This window comes from Martes martes (assembly GCF_963455335.1).
Source record: "Martes martes genome assembly, chromosome: 1".
Taxonomy (NCBI): domain Eukaryota; kingdom Metazoa; phylum Chordata; class Mammalia; order Carnivora; family Mustelidae; genus Martes; species Martes martes.
The window spans coordinates 162,955,096-162,971,944 of NC_137888.1; the positions used below are offsets into that span (position 1 = coordinate 162,955,096).

Consider the following 16,849-nt stretch of genomic DNA (forward strand, 5'->3'; position numbering starts at 1 on the left):
TTAGATGTCTGTGGCCAATCTTCAGGTCCCACCCACTCAGGTCCCCAGCTGGCTTGGTCCCCACCACCCAGGTGCTGGTGGGGAGATAGCTGTGTCTACCCACGACTGAGGCAGTGGAGAAAGTTCCCCGTCCAAGGGCACCCACCGGGCGGGGGCAGCTCATACTCCACCTCCAGCACCACGCGCTCGCCCACATTCTTGAGCAGGGTGATGATCTCATCGTGGCGGAGCCTGGTCAGATGGATCCCATTCACTGACCGAATATAGTCACCCACGTTCAGCAGGTCACTCCTGGGAGCAAGGAGGCCAGAGCACATGCATGGTGACAGGTGCCAGCACTTACACCCCCTCTTCTGTTGAATCCTTATGATCTCTGAATCCCCATTTTGCAGATGGGGAAGCTGTGGCTCAGAGAGGTCAGACCTTGTCCAGGGTCACACAGCAAGTTAGTAAGAGAGCGCGGATTCTAACCTAGACCTGTCTGATACCCAGCCCTGGTATTGTCCCCTGCTGGGGGGAATCAGCCCTCCTGAGGAATGTTCTGACCAACCCTGAGGAGCCTGCAGAGTGGCCAGATCATCTCCCTCTTTGCTAGTTCTTAAGAACTCACCCTGGGTTCTGACGGCTAATACATTCTGCTCCACTGGACACTTACCAGCATCTGCTATGTACGAGGCCCAGACAGGCCAAACCCTAGGTCTATGGAGCTCATGGTCCAAGGGAGCGACAAAGGTAAGAGGACAGGAAAATCCAGAGCAATGTGTCCGCAAGTGGAACCCAGGGCCGTGTGAGCAGAGCAGGGCAGCTGCCTTGCCCTGGGATGGGGGGCCTCCCGGAAGCAGTACCGAGGGGTGAGCAGGAGTCTGCCAGTGGGGAACAGGCCTTCCAAGAAGGTAACCGCACGTGCAAAGGCCTGGAGGGCCTGGCAAGAGTGGGATTCTGTGGCTAAGGAAGCCCCTTGTGTAAAGAGAAGAGAAGAAGCTGGGGTCTAGAATTACAGCCTGCCTTGGAGGCTTTGCTCTGAGAAGCATTTGGCTGCTCCTAGAAAAACCTGCCTGATCGCTTTGCCTGTAACTCTGGTACATTTTCCACTGGCCTCTGGCCCCTTCCTACTACCCCGCCAAGCCCCCTCCTCACCTGGCAGCGAGCCCCCCGGGTCTCAGGTTGGAGACCCTGGGCTTCCCATCCTTGTCGGTGCCACCTGAGATGGTCAGGCCTAGTGTGCTGCCTTCCTTCTTGATCAGCTCCACCATGGTGACCCCACGGAACTCCTCTGTCAACAGATGAGGGGGTGAGCAGGCAGCACGGGGCAATTCCAGACCCCCAGCTCCAGTACAAGTGAGACCGACACTTGGTAAACAGGGCATCTGGCCGCAAAATTCTGGGTAAGATCATCTCATTTTTACATCAAGGATCAGAGAGGTTGAGGGACTGGTCTAAGGTCACAGAGCAAGTTAGCAGCAGAGGCAATGCCATCTGACCCTGACTCTGAGCTCTCCATGCCTCCAGGACAAAGAGGAAGGAGAGGAGGCTCATTACCTGGAATGCTCTGTCTGCGGCATGCCAGGGCCACATCGGTCCCTCCTGCATCCTTGCCTCCTTTGGAGTAAGGCCCGTCGTCTGCAGGCAAGAAAGAGAAAAAGCCCTGAGTTGCACTTTCATTTCCGTGCAGGAGAATGCTTTTAGCCTTGGGAATCTTCTGCTTCGCGGATGTGGCCTAGAAGAGGGTGTTCCTTCCTGCCACCAGCTCCACCCAAGTCTCTGCTGGGGCATTCTCATGGTGCCCCCCAACCCAGAGGCTCCATCTCTGCCATTGGGCTGAACAACCTTCTGCACAGCAATGCTACACAGGGAGCTTCACAGCCGTTCTGTGGTTAACCATCCCCACAACATTAATCATGGACAAGATTATTCCACCATACAGATACAGGAGCTCAGGATCCCAGCAGGACAACACAGGCCCCCAGGCACACTGCTGGGGAACTGGGCAATTTGGATTAGACTGTGGGTCCGCAGACTCCACCACCCAGGACTGTGCTTGCACACCCGCTGGGACTGGCAGCTCACTCACACGCAGGCACCTCCACACAGGAGAGACAGTGCCGACCATGAGCAAACTCAATCTTGAATGGACCCAATTAACACATCTTCATGAGGACCGCACTTAAGGGTCTGCAATTCATAGTCTCAGACACTCTAGGCAGCCAGAGATAAGTCTGTCTCCTTTAATTCTAGAAAACACTCCCCTGATATTTTTCAAGTGTTGTTTCCTTCCCCTCTCTCTTAGGAAATGCTTAAAGGATATTCCTTGGAACTGCGTTTTTCTCTCCCATGACCCATCACCTCTCTCCATCACATTTCCTACTTTGGTATCTCTCAGGGATGTCTCATCTATAGTAACATCTGCCTTTTTAATGCTTGGAGAAGTTTTTCATAGATTTCAAACATTAGGAAAATAGACTAGTACAACGCAGAGGTTCTCAAAGGAGGGTCCCTAGCCTAGCCCTACCAGCATCACCTGGGCACTCGTCAGAAATGCAAATTCTCGGGCCCCACCTAGCACAGAGTAAATTAGAAACTCGGACGGTGGGGTTCAGCAGTCTGCATGGGTGTGTGTTTTAGTGCATTACCCCAATTTATATTCTCATCTATTTATTATAGACATCCAAATTAATTCTTTGTGGCATGCTTTTCTCTGGGTTTTGGGAAATGTGTCTTGACCACCACCACAATCAGGATTTAGAACATTTCCATCACCACCCAAATTCTCCCTTGCTGCCCCTCTATAGCCAGTCCCTGCACTGTCCCCCCGCACCCCTCACGTCCCAACTACCACTGGTCTGTTTTCTCTCTCTATAACTCTGGCTTCCCTAGAATGCCATATAAATAGAATCCTACAGTGTGTGGGCTTCAGAGTCTAGTGTCTTTTATTTAGCATCATTTGAGATTCACACATGTTTTTTCATGGATCAGTAGTCTGTTGCTTTTTATTGCTGACTTGTGTTCGATGGCAGGGAAGATGTACTGTGTGGTTAGCCATACACCGGCTGAAAGACATTTCCACTCTTTCTAGTTTGGGGTGATCTCTCAGGAAGCCGTAATAAATATCTACATACAAGTTTTGATTTGAACATCACATTCCATCCCACCTGGGTAAAAATCTAGGAGTGGGATTCTGGGACATATGGTAAGAATGAGGTTAACTTTGTTAAAAACTGCCAAGCGGTCCGGCTGTTTCACATTCTTGTCAGCATTTGGCAACGTTAGTTAGGGTACTTTTTTTTTTTTTTAAGATTTTATTTATTCACTTGACAGAGACACAGTGAGAGAGGGAACACAAGCAGGGGGAGTGGGAGAGGGAGAAGCAGGCTTCCCGCAGAGCAGGGAGCCTGATGTGGGGCTTGATCCCAGGACCGTGGGATCATGACCTGACCTGAAGGCAGATGCTTAATGACTGAGCCACCCAGGTGCCCCACACTTATTATTTTTTAAAGATTTATTTATTTATTTGTGTGTGAGAGAGAGAGAGAGAGAGAGTGTGTGTGTGTGTGTGAGAGAGAGAGCAGGGGGGAGGGGCAGACAGAGAAGGAGAGAGAATCTCAAGCAGACTCTAGGGTAAGCACAGAGCCCAAGGCAGGGCTCCATCTCATGACCTTGAGATCATGACCTGAGCAGAAACCAAGAGTTGGTCGCTTGACCCACTGAGCCACCCAGGCCTCCCTCTATATTGAAATATTTTAAAACAAACCCCAGAAATGAGGAAATTACCCCTCTAAATATTTCAGTATGCATTAAAAAAAATAGGAACATATTTCTTATCCAGTAAAAATACCATTATCACACCTTATAAAATTAAAATGATTCCTTAATTATTAATTTAATACCCACTCCATGTTCAAGTTTTCCTAATTCCAATGAGTTTTTAATTTCAACGAGTACATTTTTGGTCTTGGAAAGCTTTGTTTGGTCCTTTTGCTTATATCCTCATTCTGCTTTTATATGTTGTCCTGTCCTTTTCCATTGTGTCTTATAGGTCTCTAATAATTTTAAATCTTTTCAGTGTTCATCTGTTATTCAGTCTTCTATTTCTCAGACTCTTGAGAGCTGTTTCTGCTATTTGGGACATTTGATGACTCTCCCTCCCAGGGAACTATTTCTTCCTGAGTTTGGTAATTGTTGGACTGTGAGCTCATCTTTGGTGGGGCTTTATCTGCGGGACTCTTATTCAGCCTGGTTGCAAGCCAGTCCTTCCAGGGTCCAGAGAGAATTTGCAATTCCTTCCCCTCAGTGCCTGCCAAGGCATCATTACCCACACCCTGGTTCAAGGATTCTGGAATCAGGGGTATAGTGTGAAATGCACCCTCCAACAGAAACAAGGGGCACATTTCAGATTACAAATTCTCAAAGGAGACCACCCAAGACCTAGTTGAGACAGACATGCTATCTCTTTGGTAGATGCGTGGATTTTTTCTAAATCCCCACTTTCACTGAGGGTATATCTTTTTAAAGGTCTTGGCTTTCTGCTGGGGTGTGAATTCCAACTAGGGAAGGGATAAGGGGCATCATCTCCTGTATCCTTAAGCTATCAAAACCCAAGCCCTTGGTTACCAGACCAGCTAACACCCTCATTTCTGCTACCACCCTGTAAGGACCTATTTTATATTTTTATATTTTAGCAAGAGGCTTTCATTGAGGTTAAACAAAAACCTTGTTGTTTAACCCTTAAACTGTCCCTGCTCCCCTTCCCCCAGGGGATTTACTAAAAAAAAAAGTCCCAGAAACCAGCTCCAGGAAACAAAGCCCAGATACAAGGGTGGGTCAGGCCAGGTGGAGACATCCGATCAGTAGGGGGTTGCATACTGTCTCCCTAGCTACCAAGGAGTAGGGGCCCCCACCCTTTGGGAGCCTTTCCAGCACCAATCCTAATCAAGGTGTAATAGGCTGGTTCAAATGTCTACTAGGGTAAATTGTAATTCAATTGGTCACCTAGCATCACTGTGGAGTTTCCTGTGTGTGTTACAATCTCATTGGCCACCTGTGAGTGGCCAGGCCCGACTGCATGGCCTTTGTCCTTAAAAGCTAGTCTGTGAAACAGAGAAGGGTCGCCCACTCTTGTAAGAGGTGCGTCCCCGAACGTTCAGTTAGATTCTCGATGCTTGGCATGAAATAGAGCTTTGCTTGACCTTCGCTTTATATCAGTCTTGCTCCTTTAATCACGGACCCATTATTGGGGCATAACACACCCCAAAAGGGAAGTCTCAGCATCAGCCTGCACTCATCCTACTGTTTTTCAGTTTTCTCTTTGTTTTTTGATTAGGAATGTATAGGATTTATAGATTAATCTGTGGACAGGTGACATCTTTATAATACTGGGTCTTCCAATCAATGAACATGGTCTAGTCTTTCATTTACTTTTGTCTTCTTTAATCTCTACCAAGAACATTATGTACTTTCATGGGCAAAAATCTTGTACATCTTTCTTTATATATATTCCTAGATATCTGAAGTGTTTTTTAATGTTATTGTAAATTGGATCACTTTTCAAATTTAATTTTCTAATCATTTGTTGCTGGTATATAATAATACAGTTGATGTTGTATTCTGACCTTTAAAATCCCCATATTAACTCTAATAGTTTATCTGTAGGGTCTTTAGGATTTTCTGTCATCTGTGAAAAGCGACAATTTTATTTCTTACTTTTTAAGCTTCATACTTTTTTATTTATGTTATTTGCCTTTTTGCACTGGCCAGACACCCAGTACAAAATTGATAGAAGCTGTTATACAGACCCTGCTTATCTCCTCTGCCGCTCACCCTCTTCATTTCCTGTGAATTCATCTATGCATCTCAAAGGAGTCTGAAGCTGGAAGGTTTCAGGTTACCTACTCTGGGAGAATCCCAGAGCCCATGCTTCCCCTCAGCACCCCCTAGTCTTAGGCCCTGTTCATACTCTGGTTCTCCTCTATGCCCTGATAGGTGAGGGGAAGGGGGCTAAATGCATCATGCACCAACCATCCACACTATCCCCTTCTATCTCGTGCACTTGTCACAGCGGCCCTGGTGGGAGGCAGATGCTACCATCACTTCCACTTGACAGAGGAGGAAACTTGCAACACAGAGGGGGAAAGTCCTTAGCCAAGGCAGCTTCTGCAAAAAGCCAGGATCTAACCCCAGGCCTCTTGCCCATGCCACCCCATGTTGCAGGCTCCCTGGACCAGGTTATTTTTTTTCACACTCCTTCTCCAGGTCCCCTCTCAGCACCGGACTGGGCTGGGCAAAGACAAGTGACAACCCATCAAGCTGGCAGGCTCTCCCGTGCTGCCCCAGGGGACCATCCCTCCCAGCACCAGGTATGCCCCTGAGGCTTCCACAGATTCCTTGGGCCTCACTTGAGACTGCGCATGCCCTCCTCCCACCCCGCCACTCTGGAAGAAGAGCTCTCCAGCTGCCCTCATCCCTGCAACTCCAGCCTGGCCAGGTGTTAAGACGATGGGCTCAGGGTTCAGCCCTGCCTGAGGGCAGACCTTGGCTCAGCTATTCATCAGCTGTGGGAAGGCCACTCCTTTCCCTAAGCCTCTGGCCATGGCGAGACCTAAGTCACAGGACCCATCTTCCCTCCTCTGTGGAGGCATAAGGAAGCATGGTTTTAGAGAGGAATCAGTCCTGGCAAGGGGCAGAAGCTGAGTATCCCATCCCATCCCTAATCCAAGATTAGGGTTCAGTGGGGGTCAGTCTGGGTCAAGGTCAGAGCTCAGCTTGAGTTCAGGGTCAGGGCTCAGTCAGAATCAGGGACAGGGTTCAAACTACAGCACGTTGCTCAACCTCTGCACTACTGACATCTTTTTTTTGCTAGATAATTCCACGTGGTGGGGAAGGGGGCTCTCTTCTGCATTGTACAATGGTCAGCAGCATCCCTGCCCTCTAATTGCTAGATGCCAATAGCACCCCATCCCATCATGACAACCAAAAATGACTCCAGACATCGCCAAACGTCTGATAGGGGAACAATATTACCCCATCTGAACCCCCATTGAAAATCACTGCTCTAGAGTCTGTGTGGGGCTCAGGCTGGGACTGGGTCAGGTTCAGCATGAGGTCAGGGTCATAGCCCAGCCAGGATCTCAGGAAAGTGAGACCCTTTACTACCTGCAGCTCTAACCACTGAGAAACCACCCAGCTCCCCAGCACTCTGCATCTGCAGATCAAGCCTAGGCTCCCTTTGCTTGCCAGAAGGTAGTAAATAACAAATCAGACAGCAGTTAAGCCCAGAATCATTTCCAGGGCCTGCGGAGTTGGGCCCCCAGCAGCTTCCCTCACTAGCCCCCACCCCCACCTCATCCCCCAGGCCCCTTATTCACACCAGCCACCACCAATTCAGGCAACACGTCATTAAGTATAATGCCTCCCATTACGGTTCCCTAATTTGCACTTCATTTAGATTCAACAAGATGTTTCTGAACTAATAAAATTAAAAAGACTGGGTTCTATCAACTATGTGACAGCGAAGGTCTCTGGTATTTCATGTGGGCAATTCTGGAATTAAAATCTGTCTTATCCCCTGCAAATGAGATTCTGCCACTGGAAAATCCCTCTCTCTTGGGCTGTCCTGGGAAGACCAGAGATAAGCTTGCTGGCTCCAGATTTGAGTCTAGGAACGGGGGAGTGGGAAGATTAGCTCCTAAGGAGAGGATGAGGAAGCAGAGGATCAAGTTCACCAAATTCAGAGCAGTAGGATCCCAAAGAATGGAGCATGAAACAACAGTGGGTTAAATGTGGTGTTTTGAGCCCAAATGTTAAAAACAAAAAAAAATCCAAAAACCTAGAGTGAGGAACAGTGGGATCCCCAAATGTGGTTCCCCAAAGGCTGCAAGATGTTGGCTCTGAGAGGGCCCATGTCCTGGGGTGTCTCTGAAGTGTCCTCCACATTTGTCTTCCAGACAGCCTCTCCTCCCTTTCTACACCCCAATATTCAGATTTTGCTCCACTGAAGTGCACGGTGCCAAGTTAGGCTGCAGTGACCCCCCCCACCTTGGGACACAGGTGTCGGGTCTATTCATCTTAATACTGAGTGACCCCAACTCCTTCCTTTCTACAATTTTTTGCTGGCTTTGGGGGAGCCAGCTGTGAACATCTCTCATCCTGGCTGTCAGGCAGGCATGACTATGGGCTGCAAACCAGAATTCATACAACTGTGTGCAGACAGAGTCGGTGGGCAATATATGGGGACTTGAGAGACTGCTCTCCGGAGAAGGGACATGCATTTTAGTCTGTGGCTCTGATGAGCTCTCTTGGGAGACTAAGGCCCCTCCGGACAGCTAATTGCTAGTTAAGAGGCTTCTGGATATCTAAGACCCCCTACCATATTCAGGAAGGCACTCAGGAGGAATGCCACAATGTTTGCTGATGCCTGTTCAGCAACACTGCTCCACTTTCACAAGCATCCCATGGTGTGGGGAAACTGAGGCAGCATTCGAACCAAGAATCAAGGCAGGGTCAGAATTTCCAATCAGCTGTATGACTTAAGTCTCTATTTATTTATCTATAAAATGGAAGTGTATCCCCCCACCCGTTGCCAGCTCCAGCCAGCCCAGGCTTGAGAATGTGAGGGAATTATATTATTTATAGAAAACCCCATGGGGGTTCAGACCCCAGTCCTCCTCCCTCACAGAACCTGCTCGCTCTCTCCCGCTCTGTCTCTTTTTTGTTCTGGGACTTGGTAATTATATGCTTAGAGATGAAGGCTTTTCAAAAACATCTTTCCCACCAATTTTCAGCTGGAAACGTGCATAAAAACAGAGATATTTTTATCCGCGTGTTTCTTTTTTCCCGTCTCCTCCTTCCAGCAATGGGCAATTATGAGCTTTTGCCTTCAGTCAATCCGTCCTGTAAGAACTCGCTTCCGAGGGAAATGCATTTCCACAGCAATGCCAGCCTGTCCCGCCGGATGCGGGCTGGCCCCGTCGGGAGAGCAGAAGGGAGCGAGGCAGTGCTAAGAACAGAGTGTAAGTATACCTGGTCCCGCGCCCCGCGCTACAGCCAGGGGTGGGTGGGTGCCTTTCTTTTTTATTTTATTTCTCTTGAAAGCTTTGCTAATTTGCCTTCATTATCCCCGTCTCTCTGGGGCCCCAGGGAGCTATTGAGCTTTGACAAAGGGAAAAGGAAGTCAGCCCCTGGCCAGGATGCCTTTGCCAGGATCCCGCCTCAGCAAGAAAGGGGCACCGGAAGGCAGTGCCACAGACTCAGCCATGACTGAGCCTGGTTCTCCGGACCTCCAGGAGGCAGCATTCAGCATCTTTCTCGTTTACTGAGAAAATGAAGGCCCAGAAGCTCAGCCTGAGCAGAAGAGGAAATGAGAACCAGCCACCAGGAGGTCCAGCCCAGCCCCATCGCCCCTGAGGAGAAGGGGACTCCTGGGTCCAACCTTCTTAACCGTCCCAGTGGCCCACGGCTGCTCCCAGGGGGCTTTGGTTGCTCCCACCTGGGCAAGCAGTGCTGCAAAAGGAAGGATGGACTTTGGCCTTAGGCCAGCTTCAGATTCTGATTCTAAACCTTGTTGCCCGCTGGCTAGGAATGCGGGACAAGTCACCTCTCTCTGAGCCTCAGGCTTCTCCTCTGCACATTGTGAGGGCTCACCTCCAGGGGCAGTGTGAGCAGCGAGATGATGGGGTTTACACAGAAGCCATCAAACTCGGGAATATTCTCCCTGCCCCTGTCACTGGCCCTGTTAGAAAGGTTTTCGTAGATTAATAATGGCAACTCCTTCTGATTAAGCCCTGGGAGTTGTGCTAGGTGCTTCATAAGCATTGTTTTGTTTCATCCTCACTACCTTCTGCAATGGTGTGGGGAAACTGCAGCACAGAGGTTAACCAACTTCCAATGGTAAAGAGCAAGGTCAAGATTTGAACCCGAGCCATGTTCTATGGCCTTTAAAATGATTACCACTTTATCCTCACGATACTCCTATGTGGTGGGTGCCATTATCATCCCCGTGTTATAGAGGAGGAAACTGAGGCACAGAGAGGTCAAGGGAACTTCCCAGCGCCACACAACTCCTAAGTGGCAGAGCCACGGGCCCCCTCCGGCCTCCTCCTCCCACCCCATGACAGTCCTGGGGAGACTCGGATAATGCCTATGGTTCTGCAGTCACCTCTGCTCCAGACAGCAGCCCAGCCCCTTTGGGCACTGCCCACAGAAGGATGCCCCTCTGGCCATCACGGGCTGGACCAGAGGATATATGGGGTACAGGTTGACCTTGGAGTGATACTCCGATCCCGGCAGCTGACAGGTCTCCCCAGAGGCCAGCCTCCCACAGAGAGAGTAGCAGGGAAAGATCAACTTGGCAACAGGATGAGCCCTCTTTCCAGTCAATGCATGTTTACAAGGGAAGCAAGAAACATACCAAGAGATTTTAAAAGTAGATGCCCGATTCACTTGCTGCCAAGGATTGGGAAAAAAGAACACGGAAAAGGAGTGCCAGGCCCACACTCTGCATCTGCTAACTCATTTAACTCTGCTAAAAGCATGGGGAGGGAGGCTTCGGGACTTCCTCGTTTACAAATGCAGAGACTGAAGCCCAGAGAGGGCACTCAGCTGGTGAACTGCAGAGGAAGGACTGGAATCCAGAACTTTCTGGCCTCCAAGCAGGCCACAGCCTTACCCCTCGACTGTGTGCTCTCCCTCTAAACACAAGGCTAAGGGACCCGTAGAGGGCCGTAGAGCCCGCAGTGGCCCCGATAACATATGGGATGAGGGTGCAGCCTCGAGTCAGGCCTCGGTCTGCCTCTTCTGGGCCTAGGTTCTCCCACCTCATCCTGGAATCAGCAATATTAAAGAGCATGACCTTAAACCTGGGCCACCAATGGAACCGTTTAATTTCTTAACTGTGGTTGCCTGGGGCTGTAAAAAGATTCAATTCACTCTGTGAAGAGTAAAAGCAAAGTTTCTCACCACAACTGACAGTCCCTCATCCTCCCTGACTTCACCTCCTAATACTCTTCCCTTCGCCAGCTCCACTCCAGTTTCCTGGTCTTCCCACTGTTGCCCACACCAGACTTGTGCTCACCCCAGGGTCTTTGCACTGGCTATTCCCGCTGCCCAGAAGGATCTTCCACAAACTACCCCCGTCACATCCTTCAGGAATTTGTGGAAATATCACCTTTTCAGGAAGGTAGGTCTTCTCTCATACCCTCCTTCCCTGCTTTACCTTTTTCATGCAATCAACACCATGTAACAGACCCCACTTTAAAAAAAAAAAGTCATGATCTCATTTACTATCTGCCTCTGCCCACTAGGATATCAGGTCCAGAAGGCTGGGTTATGTCTGTCTGTCACTACCATGTCCAGCATGGAAATTATGGCGTACGGTAAGTACTCAGTAAATAATCTGGAATTCAATTCCTACTTTCAGAGTAGAATGGGGATCGAAGAGGTGAAATGAGTTGTTTGAGGTCACGGAATCAGGAAGAGCCAGAGCCGGGATGCAAAGCTGGACCTCCTGGTTCTGCGCTGTGGCCTCTGCGGTCAAGGGCCTGGGGTTTCCCTCCTGTGCGGTAGGAAGTCAGGTCTGCCTGACTATCCAGACAGTTATCGTCAGAGTCCCTCAGAGGATGGGCGGCCCAGGCCACAGCAGAAGGACTACCCTCCCTTATCCCCATGACACACACACACATCCTGCCTGAGCCTTTCTAGGCCCCACTGGCGGCCAGGGCTCACTGAGGCCCAGTAGGCCCTGGGAACAAAGACCACTTTGTGGCAGGGAGTCAGAGAGTGAACACTGAGGGGGTGGGGGGGGGTGCAACTTCCTGCCAAAATCTGTATTTAGGCCTACTGTGCACCCAAGCCTGGACACATCCCTTTCCACAGGGGCTTAGGGTTGATGTGTGGTGAACAAGGCTCCCAGAAGCAAGACTGGACAAGTGCAGGCAGGAGTCCGTCAGGGGCAGAGAAAGGGCACTGAGCAGTGTGTTCCACAGACCCCAACCCCAAGCCTGGCTCTCACTGAGGACCTCTGCATGTGGCCTGATTTCTCAGGGCCTCAGCCTTCCCTGCAAAATGTGGAGGGTGTATGGAGTAGCTACTTGTTGGATACCCTGTCCCCCCTGCTCCTGGGGAGACCACATGACCAGGCCTGGCTGGTCAGTCAGAGGCCTAGTGATGGGTCAGGAGGGAGCATTTGATCCAAGTTGGGCCAACAAAAGGTGGCCCTGGGATGTTTGCTGGAACTATTGGAAACAGGTTCTCTTTCCTTAGAGATGACTGACCTGGTTGACCTTAAACTCAAAGATTATAGGGACCTCTGGGTACCTCAAGGAGGGGAGTGAGTCTGCCTAAAAATGAAGCTTACCTAAAGAGAAGCAGAGACCCAGAGTCCTAATGATGTTAACTGAGCGCCTGAATCCCACTATGCCTAAGCTCCATCTTTGGACTTTTCTGAAGAAAAAAAAAGAAAGTCTCAGTGAGGACATCAGCTGTGGCAGGTAATCATGAAGTTCATGTGGTAATTATGAAGTTCTGTGGAGAAGAGGTGAGGGTAAGGATGGCAGTGGTGAGGGTGGGTGTCAATTAAGTCAACAGAAAGAGAAAAAGCCAGGGAGATCAAGAAGGGCCTTAAATGCCAGGATAAGGAGTTGTGATCAGATTTGAGTTTTTGCAAGCTCCCTCCCAGAGCAGCATGGAGAGGTGGGATAGAGGCTAGAAGGCCGAGGAAGAGACAGGGGCAAAGGTCCAGGCAGGCAATGCTGAGGTCTAAGCCCAGGTGGAGGCCATAGGCCCATGAGGCAGGAGAAGATGCCTCCCTGGTAGTCTTCCATGGGAAGTCTCCAGGGCACTACTGACCTGTGGCTCTGACCACTGCAGGACAAGGTCATCCCACTCACCTGAGCCTTAGGTCAAGAGGACAGATACATCCGGGCCAGGAAGGCAATGCTTCCGCTTATAGTGTAGTCCCTGGGAGGGAGCAGAGGCAGACTACGTGGGGTCAAATTCCAGCTTTGCTACTTTTGGCTGTGTGGCCTTGGACAAGTCACCTAACACCTCCATGCCTCAGTTTCCCCAGCTGTGAAATGAAGAGAAGAATAGTACCAGACTCACAATCTTGTGAAAATTAAATGAGAAAACACACAGAAAGAGCTTAGAACAGAGCCTGGCACAAAGTCAGATCTCAACAGCTGTCAGCTACTATTATTTGTGTTATTATCTGGGGGCCTGGGGGTGATCCTGTCTCTGTTCCTCGCCATGTGTTAGGGGTGGGAGACTAAGTTCACTGGGCAGAGGGAGCTGGGTTATAGAAGTCATCTGGGTGCCAGTCCTGGCTTGGCCATTTCACTGTAGCTGTGGGGCTTGGGTGGGCCACCTCCCCTACCCCGAGACTGTTTCCTCATCTGTCCATTAGGACCTCAGCCCCTGCCCTTGGAACTGTTTCAAGGGGGTACCATCAAAAGTATGTTAAGTGTGGGAAGGGACTGACAGGAAAGGGTGACCTGCTCCTGGCTCTTGACAAGCTGGGGGAGGGGGTGGTCAGGGGAGGAAGGCAGCCCAGCAGGATGAGGCTGGAGACACAGGCAGCCAGACAGATGGGTGGAGCAACGGTGTTTGCTCCAGAGCCCCTCCCACGGGGCCAATCCTGGCCCCACCTAGAAACGTGGCTGCTGTATGGCACCTGCCCCACTGTACTCCCAGAGTCCCAGGGCTCACCAACCAGACCCCCGGCCAGGGCTTCGGCCATCCGCCACCAGGTCCAGCTTCCCGCCTGCTCCAGGAACTCGCTCCACACCACCCTGAGCTCGGCCTTTGCTCTCACATCACTGGGCAGGGAACTCACTCCCGATAGCTCACGCCCATGCCAGGGCAGGACATGCCTCCCTGAGGCACCTCTGAGGGGCTAAGCGCTGCCCTCTGCAACTCCAGACCTACCTGCTGCCCGTGCCATGTGGGACAGTGAACAGCCTGGTGGGCTCAGACCCCAACCTCAGGATGGCAGGATGGCAGTCAGGGTCAGACAGAGTCCTCTGGTGGGCTGCCCCCACTCTGGGGGCCAGGGGTCCCTGCCCTGCACTCTCTCCAGGCTTTGGGTCTCTGGGGAGTGGCAGTCCCAGTCTCCTCCCTGGGAGCTCCAGAGAGCTCAGCCCCATCACTCTGCCTGCTGGTCCCCAAGACTTACCCGCCTCTCCAGGGGTCTCCCGGCTGAGCCCACACAGCATGTCTGCTATTGTCTCCTCCGCTGCCCGCCAACTCCCTCCCCTCGGGAGCCCTCCCTCACCCTTCCTCCCCCTCCCCCAGGGAGGGGCTGTGGGAGGGAAGCTCACAGCTCCCACTGGCTGGGCACCAGTCCACCCACTGCAGCGGGCGGCTCTCTGCTTAAAGGGGACACGGCCACTGGATGGCTGGCTGTTGGAAGTCCTCCCACACCCCCCCGCTATGCCCACAGCCCGAGTCTGGGTGGGGAGCTCTGGAGAGGGCATACCAGGGTCCTCCTGCTAGGGCCGGCGTAGGCAGAGAGACCCCAGGGAGGCTAGTTCTGCTCTGAACTGGCCCTGGGATTTTGATAAATGACTGCTCTCCCAGGCCTCAGTTTTCCCATCTAGAAAAGAGGAACAGTGCCTTCCAAACTTTTTTGTAAGTAGCAGATTCCAGTAGAATCTTGCACAGAATGCCAGAACCTGGGCCAGATGAAGGGCAGCCATATGCCAGAGAGTGTCTGCAGGTCTCAGGTTAGAAACCCCTGCGCTCAGAGTCCCCTGGTACTCTTTCACGGACATTCCAACTACCTCTTTCGGTCCTCAGTTTCCTTTTCTGGCAGACGGGGTGTGGGGAGGATAAGCCCAGCAGCCTACCACGTGGAACACCCCCATCCCAGCCTTTGGGGAACACCGAGCCAGCTGGGCAGAGAATCCGCCTGCTTTGGGCTTGACAGGCAGGGGCAGCTGACCACAACTCCAGCCCCAGCTGGGCCTCAGTCCTGCACACTCCTAGATTCCACCACACCAGCTCAGGACTGACCCTGACAACCCCAGTGGACACACAGGGCCCCTCCTCCAGCTGTCCAGCTGCTCATGCTCCCCATCCCACTAATGTGTGTGGGCACCAGCCGAGGGCTGGGCACCACATAGGTGCTGGGACAAAGGGGGGCTGAGAGCGACACAGGGTCAATAGCCTGTAGGTCTGACGACATTTCTCCTCCTGCCGGATGCAGCACAGAGCAAGAAATGACGTCCTAGCCCCTGTGGCTACGTGGGAACAAGTGGGGCTCAAGTTTGTTCTGTGTCCTGCAGCGAATGGAAATATACAGCACTGTGGTTAGGGACCGGGTGCTTCTTCAAGGTCCCCTCCCATTGCCCACTTCCCAAGGGCACCTGCTTCTTTGGGTGACTTCACGTATGTCCCAGCAGGGCAGGCTCCACATTCCAGGCAGAGTTGTTGGGCCAGCAGTGAGGTCAAGTTCTCAGCCACGGAAGAGGTGGTGAGTACTAAGTCAGAGAGAGGGGCCCTGAATGGGGAGGAATTTGCTGGGAGAATGGGGGCAGGCAGGGAAGAGGGCACAGGCTCTCAGCGTGGTCTACAGTACCCAGCAATAGTCAGGACAAGGTGCTCAGTGAGGACCCTGTCCAACCGCAGGACCCTGTCCATCCCCAGGGCCACTCTGGGGTAATCCCAGCTCCACACTGCGCAGGAAGGGACATGGCGATTCTCAGCCTGTAAACTGCTCTTAATAGACTCTCACCCTCTTCCCCTAAAGGCTTGTGTGCCACGCAGCCCTCCACCCCTTATTTACAGCCCCTCAGGGTGGGGGCTGCACGGTGCACAAGACTTGAGAGCGACATCCGTCCCCTCTTGTAAGAAAATATTTGCTCACCCTACAGATGCATTTCAATGAGCGATTAAGATAATCTGTCTCTCTTCCTGCTCCTTTGGAATTTACTTTTGTGGATGAGAAGCTCCTGGAAAGGTCACGCTGTGGGTTATGGGAGAGCTTCCAGGCAGCGTTTCTCTGAATGCCTGCCGTGCCAGGCCCTGGTGACCAAGAGACCAGGAGACACATGGGAAACAGGGTCTTCCCCTGCCCTGCGTCCCTGTCACCCCACGGAGCACATTTTCACTTGATTTTATCCAAGAGTGGGTTTGGAAGCAACTGTTGGTCCATTTTGGAACAAGGCAGCGTTTAAGTAAACAACAGGTACAAAGGTTAAGGGACTTGCCCAAGGTCACCCAGGGGTGGAGCCAGGTTCACACCTAAGGCATCTCTTTTAGAGGGTGCTGCTGTGTGCCTCTCAGGATTTCAGGGGTTTTAAAGGAGTCTGGAAGTGCTGAAGAGGAGCAGTTAGCTCTGTCAGGGGTCCACTGTGGAGGGGTTTTGGGCATGACTTTGAAGAATGAGAAGGAATGAGCCAAAGAAGGGAAACCGCGTGGTAGGTGCACGCCCAGGCACGTCGTCCTGTGTGAGCAGTGAGGACACCAGGTGGGACACAAAGTCAGGTCACCGAGGGTCAAGTAAGGTCTCACTCCTTGGAAGAGTAGCGGACCAGCAGCAGCCTCACAGGAGCTCCTCAGCTTGCAGAATCTCAGGCCCCACTAAGGCCCGCAGAATCAGAATCTGCATTTGAACAAGCTTCCCAGGGGACTCAAAGAAGTTGGAGAAGTGCTCTGTCTGGAGTTTGGTTTTCATCCTACAGGCTACAGGAGCCAAGGACGGTTGTAGAGCCAGGGAGTAAGAAGGCTCTGCAAGGACCACAGACTGCAGCACCACCTGAGGGAGAAGGGAGGAGGGCCTGGCAATGAGCAGCAAGGGTCCCTTCTGGGAGCTGAGAGCAGGCAAAGCTACGTGGTCCTGCACCAAAGACGACCCTCTCATCCA

The 16,849-nt window shown here is 51.6% G+C and overlaps 1 protein-coding gene across 1 annotated transcript in view; it reads right to left on the reverse strand.

Moving 5' to 3' along the window:
• Positions 1–14,230, reverse strand: part of GRIP2 (glutamate receptor interacting protein 2) — a 40,975-nt gene extending 26,745 nt beyond the window's left edge. Inside the window, exons 1-4 of the mRNA XM_080810065.1 lie at positions 14,159–14,230; positions 1,540–1,620; positions 1,138–1,273; positions 146–291 (exon numbers count right to left, since the gene is read on the reverse strand). Coding sequence (XP_080666191.1) covers positions 146–291; positions 1,138–1,273; positions 1,540–1,620; positions 14,159–14,198 — 403 coding nt within the window. The 5' untranslated portion in view covers positions 14,199–14,230. The remainder of the gene's footprint in view (positions 1–145; positions 292–1,137; positions 1,274–1,539; positions 1,621–14,158) is intronic.
• Positions 14,231–16,849: the final 2,619 nt, after the last annotated feature.